This window comes from Martes martes, assembly GCF_963455335.1.
Source record: "Martes martes genome assembly, chromosome: 6".
NCBI lineage: Eukaryota > Metazoa > Chordata > Mammalia > Carnivora > Mustelidae > Martes > Martes martes.
This window is the reverse complement of record NC_137893.1, coordinates 70,419,697-70,436,320: the sequence shown is the minus strand read 5'-3', so window position 1 is coordinate 70,436,320 and position 16,624 is coordinate 70,419,697. Positions and strand designations below refer to the sequence as shown.

At 37.4% G+C, this 16,624-nt stretch overlaps 1 protein-coding gene across 4 annotated transcripts in view; it reads left to right on the top strand.

Moving 5' to 3' along the window:
- L3MBTL3 (L3MBTL histone methyl-lysine binding protein 3) overlaps window positions 1–16,624 on the top strand; it is a 111,610-nt gene that overhangs the window by 55,862 nt on the left and 39,124 nt on the right. For all 4 annotated transcript variants that reach the window (XM_080805795.1, XM_080805796.1, XM_080805793.1 and 1 more), the window contains exons 14-18: window positions 2,092–2,168; window positions 7,310–7,395; window positions 9,204–9,314; window positions 14,231–14,345; window positions 15,895–15,997. In XM_080805795.1, the coding sequence (XP_080661921.1) occupies window positions 2,092–2,168; window positions 7,310–7,395; window positions 9,204–9,314; window positions 14,231–14,345; window positions 15,895–15,997 (492 nt within the window). The remainder of the gene's footprint in view (window positions 1–2,091; window positions 2,169–7,309; window positions 7,396–9,203; window positions 9,315–14,230; window positions 14,346–15,894; window positions 15,998–16,624) is intronic.

Genomic DNA, 16,624 nt, shown 5'->3' with positions numbered 1-16,624 from the left:
CTTTAAAAAAAAAAAAAAAGCAATTCTAAACTTAAAAAATAGTACAGAGGAGGGCACCTGGCTGGCTCAGTCAGTAGAGATTGCAACTCTTGATCTCAGAATTGTGACTTTGAGCCCCCTGTTGGGGGATAGAGTTTACTTAAAAAAAATAAATAAATAAAAAAGTACAGAAAATGTCCATATATGCCTCAGTCAGCTTTCCCCTCTGGATTTCCCAACTTAAGAAAAACAAAAACAAAAGCAGTAAGATTCCTTTTGCTCTTGGTTTCCTTTTAAAACAGCTCCTAAAGAATGTTGACTCCATCTGTCATCCATCCATTTTACTCTTAAACCCACTCTATTCCAGGGGCGCCTGGGTGGTGTAGACGGTTGAGCATCTGTCTTCTTGGTTTGGGCTCAGGTCGTGCTCTCAGAGTCATGGGATCAAGTCCAGGCTCTGTGCTCAGTGCAGTCTGCTCGAGTATCTCTCTCCCTCCCTCACCCTGTGCTCCTCCCCATCCCCCCACCTAAAATAGATAAATATTTTTTAAAAAACCAACCGTCCCTATTCCAGTTTCTGTCCTTTCTTATCCCCAATTCTACCAGAACACCCTTGTCAAGAATGCTAAAGACCTTTACATTGGTAAATCCAGTGATGAATTCTGGTTTCTTCTCTTCTTTGACCCAGCATCAGCATTGACTTCTTTCTTCTTTCTTCCCTTCACTTACTTTCTAGACATTTCTTCTTGAACGTCTTTGCCTCTTACCTCTTCTATTATCTCTCTATATTCATTCACCGGATGGCCTCGTCTCTGTTCATGACTTTAAATATCATCCAAAATGCTGATGACTCACTCCCACATTTGTGTTTTTACCCTTGATCTTGTCTTAAAACTCCAGATTTTTGTGCTCATTATCTCTGTGACTTCTTAACCTATTTGTCAAACATATGTTGATAACAAAACTCTTCAGCATTTGCCATGCCAAAGACTGTGTCTGCAGTCTTCCCATCTCAGGAAATGGTCCCGCATCCTTCCTGTGGCCCATGCCCCAGACCTTGGAATGTTCTTGACTTCTTCACATCACTCACATTCTGTATCAAATCTACCAGCATATTCTGTTGGTTTTTTCTTTAAAGTATAGACCTAAAAACATGATCACTTCTTATTTGGTCCAGGTCACCATCATCAACTCTGGAAAAGGCCTTCTAAGAGCCTCATCTCATTTCCGATGTGCTTAATTGTCTGCCAAGCAGTCAGAATGATTACTTCAAAATATAAATTAGATTATGCCACTCTTCTGCCTAAAACCCCGTGCGTGATATTTTAGTAAACATCATTTTATTCTGAGTAAAATCCCGAGACCTTATCATGCCTAAAGACCCTTCCTGATATTATTTCCTGTTCTCTGCTCTCCTCAGTCTATTCCTGACATAGCCGTGAGACTCCCACCTCATAGCCTTTATACTTACTGTTCCTTCTGCCTGAAATGGCTTTTTTCTTACGCATTTGAGCAGCGCAGTTCTCTTTCTTCACTTTCTTTAGGTGTCACCTTATTTGAGAAGCCCCTTTGACTCTATAAAGGGTTTTTCCATTTTTGCTCTCTGCCTCTTTCTTCCACTTCCTGTCCACATAGTGTTCTGCCTCCAGAGTACATATTTTGTTAATTTATTTCTTGCCTCTTCCCGGTATACTGAAGATCCTGCAGAGGCAGGAACTTTGTACATGTTTTATGTGCTACTGTATCCTCTGTGTCTGTGCTAGTGTCTGATGCATTGTAAGTGCTCAGTGTTTAAAATGAATGAGCAAGCGAATGAATGTTGCACATTAAGTTGAGGAGTACATAGAACAGGTTTGATCAGGAGCAAGGACTCAGATGCCACATAATGCATGCTGCTGAAGAGTCTTATGAAAATATGGGCCTGACTGAAGGAAAGATGGCAGACGGGAGAAGAGAGTGAGGATAGGAAGAAAAACATGCTTTTTGCATGTTTGCCCTTACAGATGCCTAATAATTTTAGCTTGCTTGTGTATATGATTATTTATGTACACATTTACTTGTATCTGAGAATTTATCCTGGTAATTACAGTTTTGTGGTTTATATAACTACAGGTGTGAAGCATCAAGTCCACACATTCATCCAGTTGGTTGGTGTAAAGAACACAGAAGAACACTTATTACTCCACCAGGTTTGTATTTATTATGTGTCTGCTATTTTTTAAAAGATTTTATCTACCTATCTCTCAGAGAGAGATCAGAAGCAGGGGGAGCAGCAGGCAGAGAGAGGAGCAGGCTCCCTGCGGAGCAGGAAGCCCCATGCAGGGCTCAATCCCAGGATCCTGGGATCATGACCTGAGGCAAAGGCAGATGCTTAACCGACTGAGCCACCCAGGTGCCCCTTATGTGTCTAATATTATTTTTCAAATACATCAGGAGTCTGCAAACTTTTTCCATAAAGGGCCAGATAGAACATATTTATGGCTTTGTAGGCCATACGATCTCTGTCACAACTTCTCAATTCAGTTTTAGCGGCCCTAAATGATATAGAAACGAATGAATGTAGTTGTGTCGGAGTAAAACTTTATTTGCAAAGAACAGGCAGCTGGCCTGCAAGCGGCAGTTTGCTGACCTCCAGTACTTCTGGAAGTATATACATTGGTTTAGTCCGTAACAGAGTATCAAAGGTTGTCTTCTTTGGAAAATAAGTTCTTTTTTTTTTTTAATATTTTTAAAGAGTTTATTTATTAGACAGAGAGCACATACGTACGCATGATCTGGGGGGAGGGACACAGGGAGAGGGAGAAGCAGACTCCCTGCTGAGCAGGGAGCCTGAGGGGCTCAGCCCCAGGGCCCTGAGATCACAACCAGAACCGAAGGCAGATACTTAACCCACTGAGCCACTTAGGCGCCCCAAGTTGTTCTTTTAAAAGATCTTTTATTTCTCAAGTTGAAATTAATTTCTAGACCTTGCGTTAATAGACATTGAAATATATCGTCTAACCACAGAAGTGAGTTGTCTAAAGCTTTAACGAACATAGAGGAATGGGCATAGGGGACAGCACTGTGGATGGAGCCCTGACCCACGTGTGAGTCAGTTCTGACAAAAGCACAGTGCTCACATTTAAGTGAGAACTTGAGGCTTCAGATTTTTTTTTTTTTTTAAATAACCTGGCTCAGAACTCATATATTCACTTTTCCTTTTTCTATTGGGTTGTTGTTTCCAAAATCGATTTTGTACCTTTTTGCTGGTAGTACCTCTTCTCTGTTCTCTGCGCTATACAGATGCTCAACGTCTGCTTCCAGCCCCGTGGCCCCCTCTCCACTTCCTCACGCCCTCTTTGAGAGGGAATGGTGTAACTGCTGACAAATGGGCTCTCTGTCCTCGGTCACATTGAGTTTATTTTCCTGTGCATAATCAAGACAGCAGGTTTCCAAGCATGTGCCTTTCGAAGGAGCCACCTGGGTGAAAAGACAAGGGTATCAGCTGGTGGAAAGCATCACTACACTGTGTGTGGTTACTTATGGGTACTTGTGTGAGCGATGACAACTTCCGTTGTCACAGGCAAAGGATAGCTGCTTAGTTTGCTTAGAGCTGATTTGTGGATGTTGATGGCAGCATAGAAGCAGCAAAGATTCAGCTTGGAGCTTCCAGTACTTGTCTCATTCCGTTCTAACAGCTGATTGCATGTGGGGGCTTGTCTCCAGTGCCTCGGTACCATGTCTTAGTCTCTGATCATTTACTCACCCAAGGGACCACTTCTATCATCCGAGGGATGGCTGAGATGAGTCCCTTCTGCTTTCTGACTTTTCTCCTGTGGGAAGGGACAAAAGCCCCTGTCCTTTACTGATTTATAGAGCTGTCTTGAAGATGAAAGGGCATTAGCATGAACAATGAACTGTTAAAGCAAGGTATTAACAGTTTCATGGCTCAACTGTGGGGCTGCCTGGAAGATTTTTCCTGGATGGCTCTCCTGTGTCCCACGGCTTACATAGTATTAGGAGCCCATGAATGCTGATCACATAGTTACCTGTGTGCCACTGTTAGCATCTGAGTTGCTAGGACGATTCTTTTAGATTTCTCAGTTTAGTGTTGATCCATTTTTTTCTTTCTTTCCCATCTTTTTGGTCATAATCAGATCTGGTAAACAGAGAACCAGTGAACAGGAGGTTCCTGGTTATGTCTTCACAGCACTGGCTTAAGTACTGTGGAAAGGGCTGGTGTCAGGCATTGTTGTTGACTTACAATGGGAGGCAGATAACCAAGTCATCTGTCTCCTTCTGTGGACTTTTATAACGTAGTGGAAGAGAAAAGCCATAGCATTTTGACAAATTTTAAAAATCTGAACTTCATGTTCAAAAGTACCAAACCTTGACAACAAAGATACGCTTTCTCCAGTCCTCTTTCTTCCCAGGGCAGCTTCCTGACTGCATCTCTGACGTCCTGTGTGAGGATTCCAGTCACTCCCCAGAGACAGCTGCCCCTTCTGCCACCCTTGCCACATCCTTGATCAGTCCCCTCAACTGCCCTGCTAGACGCCCCATGCTCATGTTTTCTTTGAAATATGTAGCATGCCTACTGTTCTTTTTCCAAAATTAAAGTCTTGGTAACTTTTAAAATGATTTTCTTTTGAATTATCCAATTGTACATTAATACATGCTTGTTCTGAAAACTTTAGAGTGAAAATAAAGGTAATGGCTGTTCTCTCTCATAATAGTTCAAGAGTTTGTCCCTCTCTCTCTCCAGAAGAATCTTTTTGCCTCTCTGTATACACAGATTTCTATGCATGTGCAGTCAGCTTTAATATTACTTAAATTTTGCAAGATACAGTCCTTAAAATATGTTGTAAAATATTTGTATTCATAGAGATATGGTTGCATAATACTTACTCTTAAACCTTTATTTTGAAACAACAATTCTACAGAAAGAGTAGAAGTCATCTATGCCCTTGATCCAAAGACCCATTCAAGTTCGTCAATCTTATCAATGATATCATTTGTTCTAAAAGGATCAGACATTGCACTCAGGTGTTACATCCCTGTACTTTCCTTCAGTTAGGTTTTCCTTGACTTTCATGACGTCAGTATGTTTAAGGATTACAGATTAGTCATTTTGTTGTTTTGTTTTAAAGATTTTATTTATTTATTTATTTGAGCAACAGAGTGAGTGGATGAACCAGGGGAGAGGTAGAGGGACAGATAGACTCCCCACTGAGCATGGAGCCAGGACTCTGAGATGATGACCTGAGCTGAAGTCAGACACTTAACTGACTGAGCCATCCAGGAGCCCCACAGATTAGTCATTTTGTAGGATGCCACTTAATTTGGATATGCTTAGCATTTCTACTTTATTAGATCGAGGTTATCTATTTGGGCAGGAATATCACAGAAACAGTGCTGTGTGCTCACTGCATCCTCTCAGGTGGTATATGAAGTCAGTTTATCTCATTCCTTGATTTTTTAACATTAACTGATCAAGGTGGTGTCTGCCAGGGGCATTTGGGTGGCTCAGTCGGTTAAGCATCCAACTCTTGATTTGGCTCAGGTCATGATATCAGGGTCCTGGGATTGAGCCCTGCGTTGGGCTCCCTGCTCCTTTCAGAGTCTACTTGAGGATTCTCTCTCCCTCTCCCTCTGCCCCTCCCCCTGCTTGTGTATACATGCACACTCTCTCTAAAATAAATTTTAAAAATCTTAAAAAAAAAAAAAAAAGATGGTATTTACCAGGCTTCTTCACTAACATAATTTTTTCCCCTAATTAGTGAGTCTTTTGTGGAGAGATAATTTGAGATTGTATAAATATCCTGTACTTCATCCCAGCATCACTCACTAATTTTAATATCTGTTGATATTTCTAGTACGAATTATTATTCTGACAGCGGCTAAATGCTAATTTTCTATTCCTTGTATATGATTAGCTGATATTCTTCTATAAAGAATAACTTTTTCATCTTTGCATTTATTCATTCAGTTAATTTATTTATCTCTGCATGGACTCATACATTACTGTTTTTATCAATGAGTTATAATCTCTAACTAGTATTATTTACTTCCATATCCAGATTTTCTCACATTTGGCCATGAGAGTCCCTTTAAGCTGTTACTATGTCCTTTGACATGTTCTAATCGTTTTTTGAGAACTTCCCACTTTCCTACTTCCTACTTTCTGGCATAGCTAGGCTTATCCTGTACTTTCCCTGATTCAAACTAAAATCTAAACAAGTAGGTGTGCTACTGGGATGATACTACTTCTGTCCTCTCAGATGACATAGTTAGGAAATACACTCATGTAAAAATATAAAAAAAAAAAATTCTGTATATTTATGTATCTATTTAGACATTGAAAACAATGAATTTATATCCTTAGCTCCAATTCATATCCAAGACCCCTAAGTTTATTCTAGTTTCCTACTTTCTCTATTTATACCTCTTTTTTCAGTCAGTAAGAAGTCTGCCTTCTTTTATCTCAGTATATTTACCTATTTTTTCAGTCCTCTTTATGTAGCCACTGTTAATTCCTGCTCATGCCTGCCTAATGGATTTTGGACTCTGAAGGAAACAAAAGGAGGCAAGAGGAAAGAGGAATAGTTCTTTCTACATGTTCTTCAAACACTGTTCCATGACCTGGGGTACTTGGGTGACATAGTTGGTTGGGCTTCCCGATCCTTGGTTTTACTCAAGGTTGTGAGATGGAGCCCCTGCTCGGGCTCTGAGCTCAGCACGTAGTCTGCTTGGGATTCTCTCTCCCATTCCCTCTCCCTCCCCCACTGTGTCTCTGCCCATTCACACTCTCTCTAAATATAAAATAAATCTAAAAAAAGAAAAAAAAGTACCGTAACTATGACTTGATTTTTGTTTGTTTGACCTAACAATATGATGATATATCTGGAATATGTCACATATTAGTATATGTAAATCTGCCTCATTCTTCTTAATAAGTGCTTTCTATTCCCTATGTATTATATATATGACACATAACAAACAACTGTGCATTGTCTGTGTGTACATGAGATTTTCCTAGATTAGTAGAATTGGACAGTAAAGTGTACTTTTGTTAGTGTGTATCTGTATATAGGACTTACTTGAGAATATAAATTATACATATACATATATCTTAAATTTTCATTTAAAAGGTAATAGAGGAGTCTTGATTAAGATTGAAGTAGTATAGTTATTAAATAGTTCTGAGTGTGTTATTCAGTTTAAAGTTATGTGGAATAGGAGCATAATTTCTTAGGTTATAGTAATAATATATCCTAATTTTACAGGTCAGTTTGTGGTTCTCATTATCATTTTGGTGAAACCTGACAGGATTTACATATTTCTTTCTTAGGTTATCCAAATGTGAAACATTTTTCTTGGGATAAATACTTAGAAGAAACCAATTCTTTACCTGCTCCTGCAAGAGCTTTCAAAGTGGTGAGTTAATCTGTTTTACACTATTTGATTAATTTGTGTTGGCAATGGTATACATTCATTGAAATTCAAGAACAGAAGGAGAGAGTACGAGTGAACCAGAATAGGAAAGGGAGGGGAACAGAAGACCACAGAAGATGTTTTTGACTTCTTACAGTTTTGAAAGTCAAAGTTGTTACTGGGGTTTTTGGTGCTCGCATCCAGAAAATACTTTCATTTTGGACCTGTCTCCTTGGAAAATAATTCTGCTTGAATTGGTATGGAATGAGTTGTTGTGGTCTTATGGCAAACTTCTATTTTTCCAGGTAGATGTTCTGAAAAACCAAAACAAGATAGGATATTTTCTAATGAAAATTGTATTTAACGATTCCTTTAGATTTGTTTATGGCAAACTGAGATGCTGTTTTTCATTTTATTGCTATTAATCAGCATGTTTAATTATCAAAGTACAAGGTCACCTGCTTTTTTTAATAGTATCTTTCTAACTGGAGTCATTGCATCTTACATATAACTTGGTAAGATTCAAAGTAAACCTCATTTCTTTGCAAGGGAAAAATAAGTAATGAAATGTATTTAAAAATTTTTTTTATCTCTAAAAACTTCTTTTATAATTTCTAGTTTTCTGTGAATTTAAAAAAAACTATATTAAATATTTTAAAAATATTTTAATGTAGCATAATTAGTCTGTCATAAACATCACTTTTCTTTAAGTGATTTTCTCACGTATAAATTGCTAGAGTTTTTAATGATAGAATTAATTAGAGGTATGGGCCCAAATATAGAAAAGAACATCATAAATTTTTGAAAGAAAAAAGCATATTACATAAAGGAAAGCCATGTAAAAACAGCATATCTGATAGTAAATTTAGGATTTAAAAATGAATAGAGTTATGACCTACTTAAGAATTTTTACCTGGCTCTCTGACTTTAACTCAAGCTATTACAAAGAAGAACTTGCATTGCACTTGTTTTGAACTAGATAAAATCACATCAGTATCAGCCTGCATGTCTCCTGTCACAATGGTACCAGAGAGAAAACTATGATTTCTCTAGTTAGGCCTTCAGGTGCCTTGCATTGATTATTTTTTTATCCTTTACGTAATTTTCACACTTAATTTTCAGAGCCACTGTTTTGTTATACCCAATTTAAAGAACAGGGGCGTGAAGCTCAGAAAAGCTAAGCAATTTGCCTAACATGACAGTCACCTTGCCTTCTGCAGCTTGCCACTTTTTTCGAGGTTTGCAGGTTTCTGCTGAGGACTGAGGCGTAGGTAGCTAAGGTCTAGGAGCAAAGGTCCTCCTTACTCATTTCTGTTTTTACAGGATGGATTCCATCTTGTATGTTTTGATGGCTAATTTTCCTTTTTTTAAAGACATCTGCTTTTTGGGCTGATCATTTCTAATCTCTGTGTCACTTCTCTGCCACTTTAAAAGTTCTTCCCTCGTTTTCTATAAATTATTTAAATGCTTGTTGATTTTTGCCAAGACGCCTTCTTCTCACTAATGAGAAAAACTTCTTGCCTTCCCTGTGGCTAATCAAATAACTGAAGCATTTTGAATTTTATCTTAAGATCTCTTGCTTTCTGTTTGCTCCTGTGGCTGGGTGCTCTGGCTGTTTCTGTTGCCTCAGGGTTTGGCCATGTGATTTGGGATTGTGTTTTTTGATTGGGAGGGAAAAGTCCAAAGCTGTTGTAGGAACTTGCCAGTTAGAAGGTTGATTCTGTAAATAGCTCATCTTACGCTGTCTTTGTGACTCGGAGCCCACCTTCTCTTCCTCTGAATCTTATCATGTAAACTTTTCTGTATGGCAGAAACCTCCACATGGATTTCAGAAGAAAATGAAGCTTGAAGTCATAGACAAAAGAAATCCTATGTTTATTAGAGTAGCAACAGTTGCAGACACGGATGATCACCGAATAAAAGTGAGTGCCCTCTGGTGGGGTTTTGTCTTTCGTTCTAAGATATCTTGCATGGAAACTTAGGCAGATATTTAACTTATGAGGTCCCGTAATTAGTCAGACCATACGAACATGCAAATAAAACAGCTGTGCATCTTTGTCAATGTTTATCCAGTTTTTTTCCTTTAATCGATGCAAGAATTTCTCTTTATTTGTGACTGACAGTTACTATGTTATATCTCCGTTCTTTCTCCCAGCACACACTCAAAATATTAAAAGTCTGTCGTAAATCATAGAGTGATTTCTTCTGAATATGGCACCTCATTCTTCAATAGTATGCTTTTTTTTTTCTTGAAAACTTGCAGATTAATGGTTTCTGATGGGATTGTATTAAATGTAGACTTTTCAGAAGAAAAGTACAGAAGCACATCCTTTTAATATAGGATGCGGAAAGAGAAGTAATCTTACAAAGAAGATCAGATTGTACCTTTCACAGGGTCAACGAATGTTCAGGGAGGTGGATCCAGTTTATTCTGTTGGAGACTGGTAATGTCAAGTGTAGCCATAGATCCCAGTGAGGAGCCAGGAGTTCTCTTCAGCCAGAAGCAAATGTCAAAGGTCAGGTCCTTGACTGGCTGTATTCTTTATGAAAAAAACGCTTAAAAAGTTAACTGTTTTCATGGGTGGGACTTAGAGACGAGTGGATTTCACCATTTGATAAGAAAGCAGAGAGCCAGCTTTTTCACAGGGAGATCCCCATTTTTGGCATCTGAGTCCTTCTCTGGAGCCTTCTAGTTTCTGCCAGTCTCCTCCCTGGTGGCTGCTGGGCAAGACAGAGAGAAGGACAGGGTTGGAATGTGCAGCTCTTGCTCAGTTCCTATACTTTCTATCCCACCCATGGCCATGGGATGTTTGTTCTAGAATCCAGAGCCTTAGTGATTTTATTTCTCTACAAGGTAAACCTCTACTCTCTGGCAGGTTTGTTGAAGGGGCAATTACATGGTGGGGGGATTTGGGGAGCACACGAAGGGAGTTCTCCTACCTGCTGCCACCAGATTGAGTCCTTCTTGGGTTCTGCCTGGTACATCTGTTTGCTCTGGTCCTGTTCTCAGGTGCCTAAGCTGCCCCCCACCCACTCTGTTCTGTAGGTCAGCACTCCTTCACTTGCCCTCCACTCATGTCGCTGGTTACTGTCACTTCTCAACTGTCAGCCACTTTACTTCTCCATTTGTCCTCCTGGCTTTAGACCTTTGCAGATATAACTTTAATTTCAGAAGAGAGTGGAGATAAGCACCCTGGTCTATAATATGCTTTACTGAGTTGCCTTTCACAAGAAGAGAAAATCCAGCCTTTCTCTTTTTAAGAAGTAGTGTGCTTTCTAAAATATTAACTGTCTTATTTTTAATTAGTTGTCAATAACGGGTATTAAGATTTTATAAAGCTTCCAAATAATGCTTCTGGATAAAATGTATCCAGTTTCCTAAACTGTAATTTTAGATATGTGTGAGTTAAGTGTTACTCACTGTATTTTGATCCATAATCATCTTACTTTCTTTCTTCCTTCCTTCCTTCCTTTCCTTTCTTTTTTTTTTTTTTTTTTTAAGAGAGAGAGAGAGAGAGAGCAGGGGTTGGGGGAAGAGGGAGAGGGAGAGAGAGGCTTAAGCAGGCTGCATGTCCAGCACAGAGCCCAGTTTGGGGCTTGATCTCACAACCTTGAGATCATGACCTGAGCCAAAATCTAGAATCAGACACTTAACTGACTGAGCTGCCCAGGTGCCCCTCATATTATTTTCTTTAGAATTTTTATTAAATTTAGCATTATTGCTGAGTTGCTTTCATATATAATTGTATTTCTAGTGGAACATTTGTATTATAAATATTTTGTATGTCCCTTTTGGGTTTGTAAAAGTTTTAAGTATTTCATGTTACACATTTTTGTATCTTCCTTTCTTGTTCTTTGTTGGACTTTGGATTTCTTTTCAAAATAGTCACCAGCAAGAGTAAAACTATAACTTAACATTACTAAAGTGTCTGATTTTTTGTTTGTTTAAAACCTCCTAATATGCCAGTGACTGAAGTAGTAGAATTTACAAGAGATAAAATAAAACTATACAAACGTTAATAAAATTATTTCATCTGGGCTTCTAGAATGAGAATTTTGATTTGGGTTAGTATTAACTTTTGCATATATTATTTTTATATACTTTCAGATAGCATTTTTAAGTATATTTGGTACTTATCAAAGATAATTTTATTGTTACCTCTGTTCATAATATCTAAACTAAATTTTATCTCTGAAATTACAACTTTAAACTACTAAAATTCTCCAGATTGTCTACCAATCTAGTTTATAGGTGGTATTAGATTTATCTATGATATCTAAAGTACATTAATCCTACATAGATAACTTCTCATTGCCAAACCAAGTGTCAGTTTCGTGGAAAACTATAACACATTGTGGTATCAACAGATATGCTAGATCTACCATAAACATTCTTAAAGACATATGTAAGGAAACTTTAAAAAGAACCCTCTTGTTTATTTATGATATCAAGACTTTCAGAGACTCTGTTGGTGTGCAGTAATGCACTAGTTAATATCCATGGGTCTCAATTCTGAGCACACACCTCAGTTACTAGGACGTTGAGTAAACAACGCAAGTATGCACAAAACCAAACCTGTGGTTTAAAAATCTCCTAGGTAGGCTCAGCCGGTTTGTTTTTTACCCCCCCTTTATCTCTTTCTCCTTTTCATCATTGAGAAAATTCTGATCTGTAGCCAGGGTGGAGAACCATTTATTTGTTAGGGTTGAGTATATTTGCTATAGGAAGATACCTAAATTTTAAAAAATTTTAAAAAACAAATGAGACATACATTATGTGAACATTGATTCCAGTGTGAAAGAAATGGAATTTAGGAATAGCAAGATCAGAATCCAGGGAAGTTTCATGTGTCATAAAATAGGGTAATCACTTGATTGGTTGAGAATTAGGACACTTTAAACTTACTTTAACACTAAATTTTGTATGTTCATTTATTGGTAGCATTGATAGCATTAATTGGTATTTTTAGAAAATTATCACGAATGTCTTCTCACTGTTAATTGGGCATTGTTTTTGACCAGAGGAAAGGAAGGGGTTACCTTGAGTTAAGTAATTTTATGTAAGCGCTGCTTTTATATTCAATGCATGTGAATGATGAGTAATTTTATTTGGATCCTTGAATTTTAGGCTTTGTTACTTCTCCTAACTAGCTGTGTGATCTCTTCTCTTCTTTAAGATAATACCTATGATTTCTTCCAGGTATGGGATTCTGTGGGCTTTGATTCTAGGATTGATTGATTTTCAGCTTGAGAAAGTGGATTCATTGTGAAGGACTTTATTTTGAACCTGTGTATATATATGTACTTTAACAACTCTGTACTATTCTGTCATACAAGATGTACCATAATTTAGCTAGCCAGTCCCCTAACGGTGGATACCCAGGTTGTTTTCTACTGTAAACCAAGAGTTGAGTTACTGAGATGATCAAGTCAAGGGTGATATATTTTAAGTGATTGTTATTGCAAATAACACACCAGAAGTATTTGCTAATTAATACTCCTGTCAGCAGTCCCAAGAGAAAGGTTTTTATTCTCATACCCACCAACTCTAGGAATCACCCAAGTGGCACATTTTTGACAGGTTGAAAGAACTGCATCTTGTGATTTTAATTTGTAGTGTTTTGCTTATAAGTGAAATAGATTATCTTCTTATATGTTTACTAACTATACTTAGTTTCTTATTTATGAGCAATTTATATCTATTTTTCATCTTTCTATTGGGCTTTTAATCTTACTATGTTAATATATGATAACTGTATACATTAAGGAACAGAGTACATTGTTACATATGTAATAAATGTGTTTTGGGGGTTTCTCCTGGGCCTTCCTTTTTTTTTTTTTTTTGTGGTACTTGCCACTCATTACAGAATATTTGCCACTCTCAAGTTTTTAATGTTCATGTGGTCAGTTGAACAGTCTATTCTTTCACTGCTTTTGAGTTTGGCATCTTGCTTACAAAGGTTATCCTACTCTGAGATTACAAACATGTTCACTCATGCATTGTTCTAGAACTTTTGTTATTCAGCTTTTAATGTTTGCATTTTTCATCCATCTGGCCTCTTTTGTCTGGTTAGGAGTAAGGGATTCACAGACTTAAGGAGATGTAGCTGGCAAACTTGGTGTAAAAGTAAAATATCTATAGCCTTTTGGTAAATCTTCCATCCTAAAAGATAAAGTATATGTAATAATTAAAAGCTACTTAGCTGATCCTTAGTGACCCTAGCTGGGGGGCCAGGTGCTCTTCCACGTGGTAGCCAGTAACAATGGCACCAACATAAAACCTTTTTGAGAGATACTGTAATTATTTATGAGAAAAAAATGTTTTTTAGAAATGCATTGGATGGAGAGATATTTTATAAACTGGTTGTATTTCTAATAGGATGTTGAATTTCTTTTAAAAGCCTTTTTAGCATAACTCTGGAAGAGTTGACATTTATATGGCAAACCCTTGTGCCTCTCTACTACCCCCTCCCATTTCTCCCTCCCTGCCCTGATGTATTCATTACTTAAGGCGTATTTACTGGGTGTTTGGCATTGCTTATAAGAAGATGTTATGTATTCAAGTTGTTCTAGTGTTGGAAGATACATGTAATAATATCTCTGTAGAAGTACTCCTCGCAAGACATTTCTTGATGGACAGATAATTTAGAAATAAGTCGAAAGTGCCTTTTTTTCCCTCATAGTGTAAATGAAGTAATTTAAATAATTGAAAAATGTATTTGGTATTAAATCTACTGTATAATTTAGAAGAGAATGAAAATGGTTATGGTGGGTAGAACTTCTATTGTAGGGATTTTCGTGACCTGAATTGTACTGTTAATTTCTTTCTGTCACCCAGGTTCACTTTGATGGCTGGAACAGCTGCTATGATTACTGGGTAGATGCAGATTCTCCAGACATTCACCCTGTGGGCTGGTGTTCAAAAACCGGGCATCCTCTTCAACCTCCTTTGAGTAAGAGATATAAGAATAATTTAAATAAATGTTTCCATGTTCTTGTATAGGGTGTTTAAAGTGCTCCTTTCTCCTATCCTTTCTTTCTGTTTCTTTCTCACTGTACATTTCTTCTCTGTGTAATCCTTTTCCTACATTTCCAGTCACTTGGCAGTCACAAAAATATTAAAGAAAAAATGTAATGTTTGAAAAAGCGAAGTTTATATATATATTTTTTTACTTTTATTTAGAAGTACTTCTCACCTTTTAAAATCAATACTGAATTTTTGGAAGACAGTTTGTCAGACTATCAAAATTTAGTGTATCAGGAGTGATTTCATACTATGGTTTTGCAAAATGTTACCATTTTGAGAAACTGAGCAAAGTCTATAAGGTCTCTATATGAATCATTACTTAAAACTTCGTGTGATTTATAATAACCTCAGTAGGGGCGCCTGGGTGGCTCAGTGGGTTAAGCCTCTGCCTTCGGCTCAGGTCATGATCCCAGGGTCCTGGGATCGAGCCCCGCATCGGGCTCTCTGCTCAGCAGGGAGCCTGCTTCCTCCTCTCTCTCTGCTTGCCTCTGCCTACTTCTGATCTCTCTCTCTGTCAAATAAATAATAAAATAAAAATCTTTATAATAACCTCAGTAAAAATTCTCTTTAAATTCAATTTTTAAAAAAGTAAGCATGGAGAACTTAACATACTGTGATTTCTACTTTGCAAGAAAACATATACTTTGTAACAAAAAATATGTAGGAAATAGATTATTGTGGGGTTTTAAAATGTTTAGCATACAGTCCCCCATCTAGTGGCTTCATTTCTGGATGCCCTGTACAGTCTATGTTAAAGGTACAAAAGTTCACATGAATGCTATTTGTTACACTGTATTTACACTAACAACCCTTGGAAACAGAGATTGGTTAAATTCTGGTGCATTCATAATACAGACACTGCAACAGCCATAAAGAATGTTACCATTGAGATGAAAAGATTTACAAGACATGAAGTTAAAGACCAAAGGAAAAAAAAGGTTTCAGAGTAGCGCTCATCTATGTTATCCCTTATATGTGACTAAATGAAACGAAAACAAAAACTTGATACATATATGTATATATATACACACACACAGCTATATATGGGACTGCTTAGAACAACATCTAGCACATTACACATGAACATTAGTTGTCGGGATGAGGGAGTGTCTGAAATGTGGATGGGGTAGTATGAATAGGATCTGTAACTGTTTCTCTGTATACCAGTGTGGTGTCTGAAATTTTCACATTATACCAGTATTCATATACTAGTTATATTAGTTACTTGATGAAAATTGCTTATAATCTCCTCATTAATTCACATTTAGGTGTTTTTGGAATCTGTGACATTGGAAGAGGTTTAGACCAAAGTCTACTGTTTCACTATTGAAGAAAGATAAATAATGTGAACAAAAGCATAGGGGAAAACCTTAAAAAAGACTTCTAAGATTTTTAATTTTCGTTTTATAGCCTTCTGGTTAATTTTATGCCCCCTTCTTTCTTTCTCTCATTTTTTCCCCCTTGTTTTCTTATAGGCCCCTTAGAATTAATGGAAGCTTCTGAACATGGTGGATGCTCAACCCCAGGATGTAAAGGGATTGGCCATTTTAAGAGAGTGAGACACCTGGGCCCTCACAGGTATGTGTTGCTGCCACTCACACAGGGATTCCTTATGTGGTCAAAGAGAGGGTGCCTATCCCACACACGTGTAAGATAATGATTTCCATGTGTACTAATAGGTGTGAGCTAATTTTATATTTTGATCTATATGAAATGTGGTTTCCATGGTGACCCTGTAAAAATAAAGAGTGTATCTGTAGTTAAGTCTTCCTGCATTCCTGAAAAAAGCATTCACAATTTAAAATAGATTTACTCTAGCTATTTGCCTTTTCTTGACAGCCTGACCAGTTGTCCAGACACTCATCTTCTGAAAGAGTCATATTGGGTTAACCGTTAATAATGAGAAGAAGGCAGACCCTGTTGAAGGTCTTTGTTTGGTAGAATATGATACGATTTGGGGACTCAACAATTTGAATAATGAGAAGTGAGATTATCATAGATTACCAGCAAAGAATGCAAGAAGCACAAATATAAATAGTCACACTTGAGAATGCATTGATCCAAAACAATGTTTTTCAAGTATTTTTTTAACCCCTACGTAACTTAAAAAAGAAATCAAAATTACACATCTGAAATTTGATGTATTGTGTAGGCTATTTGAGGGACTTTGTAGGCATTTAAAAATCTCATGAAATACCTGGAAGT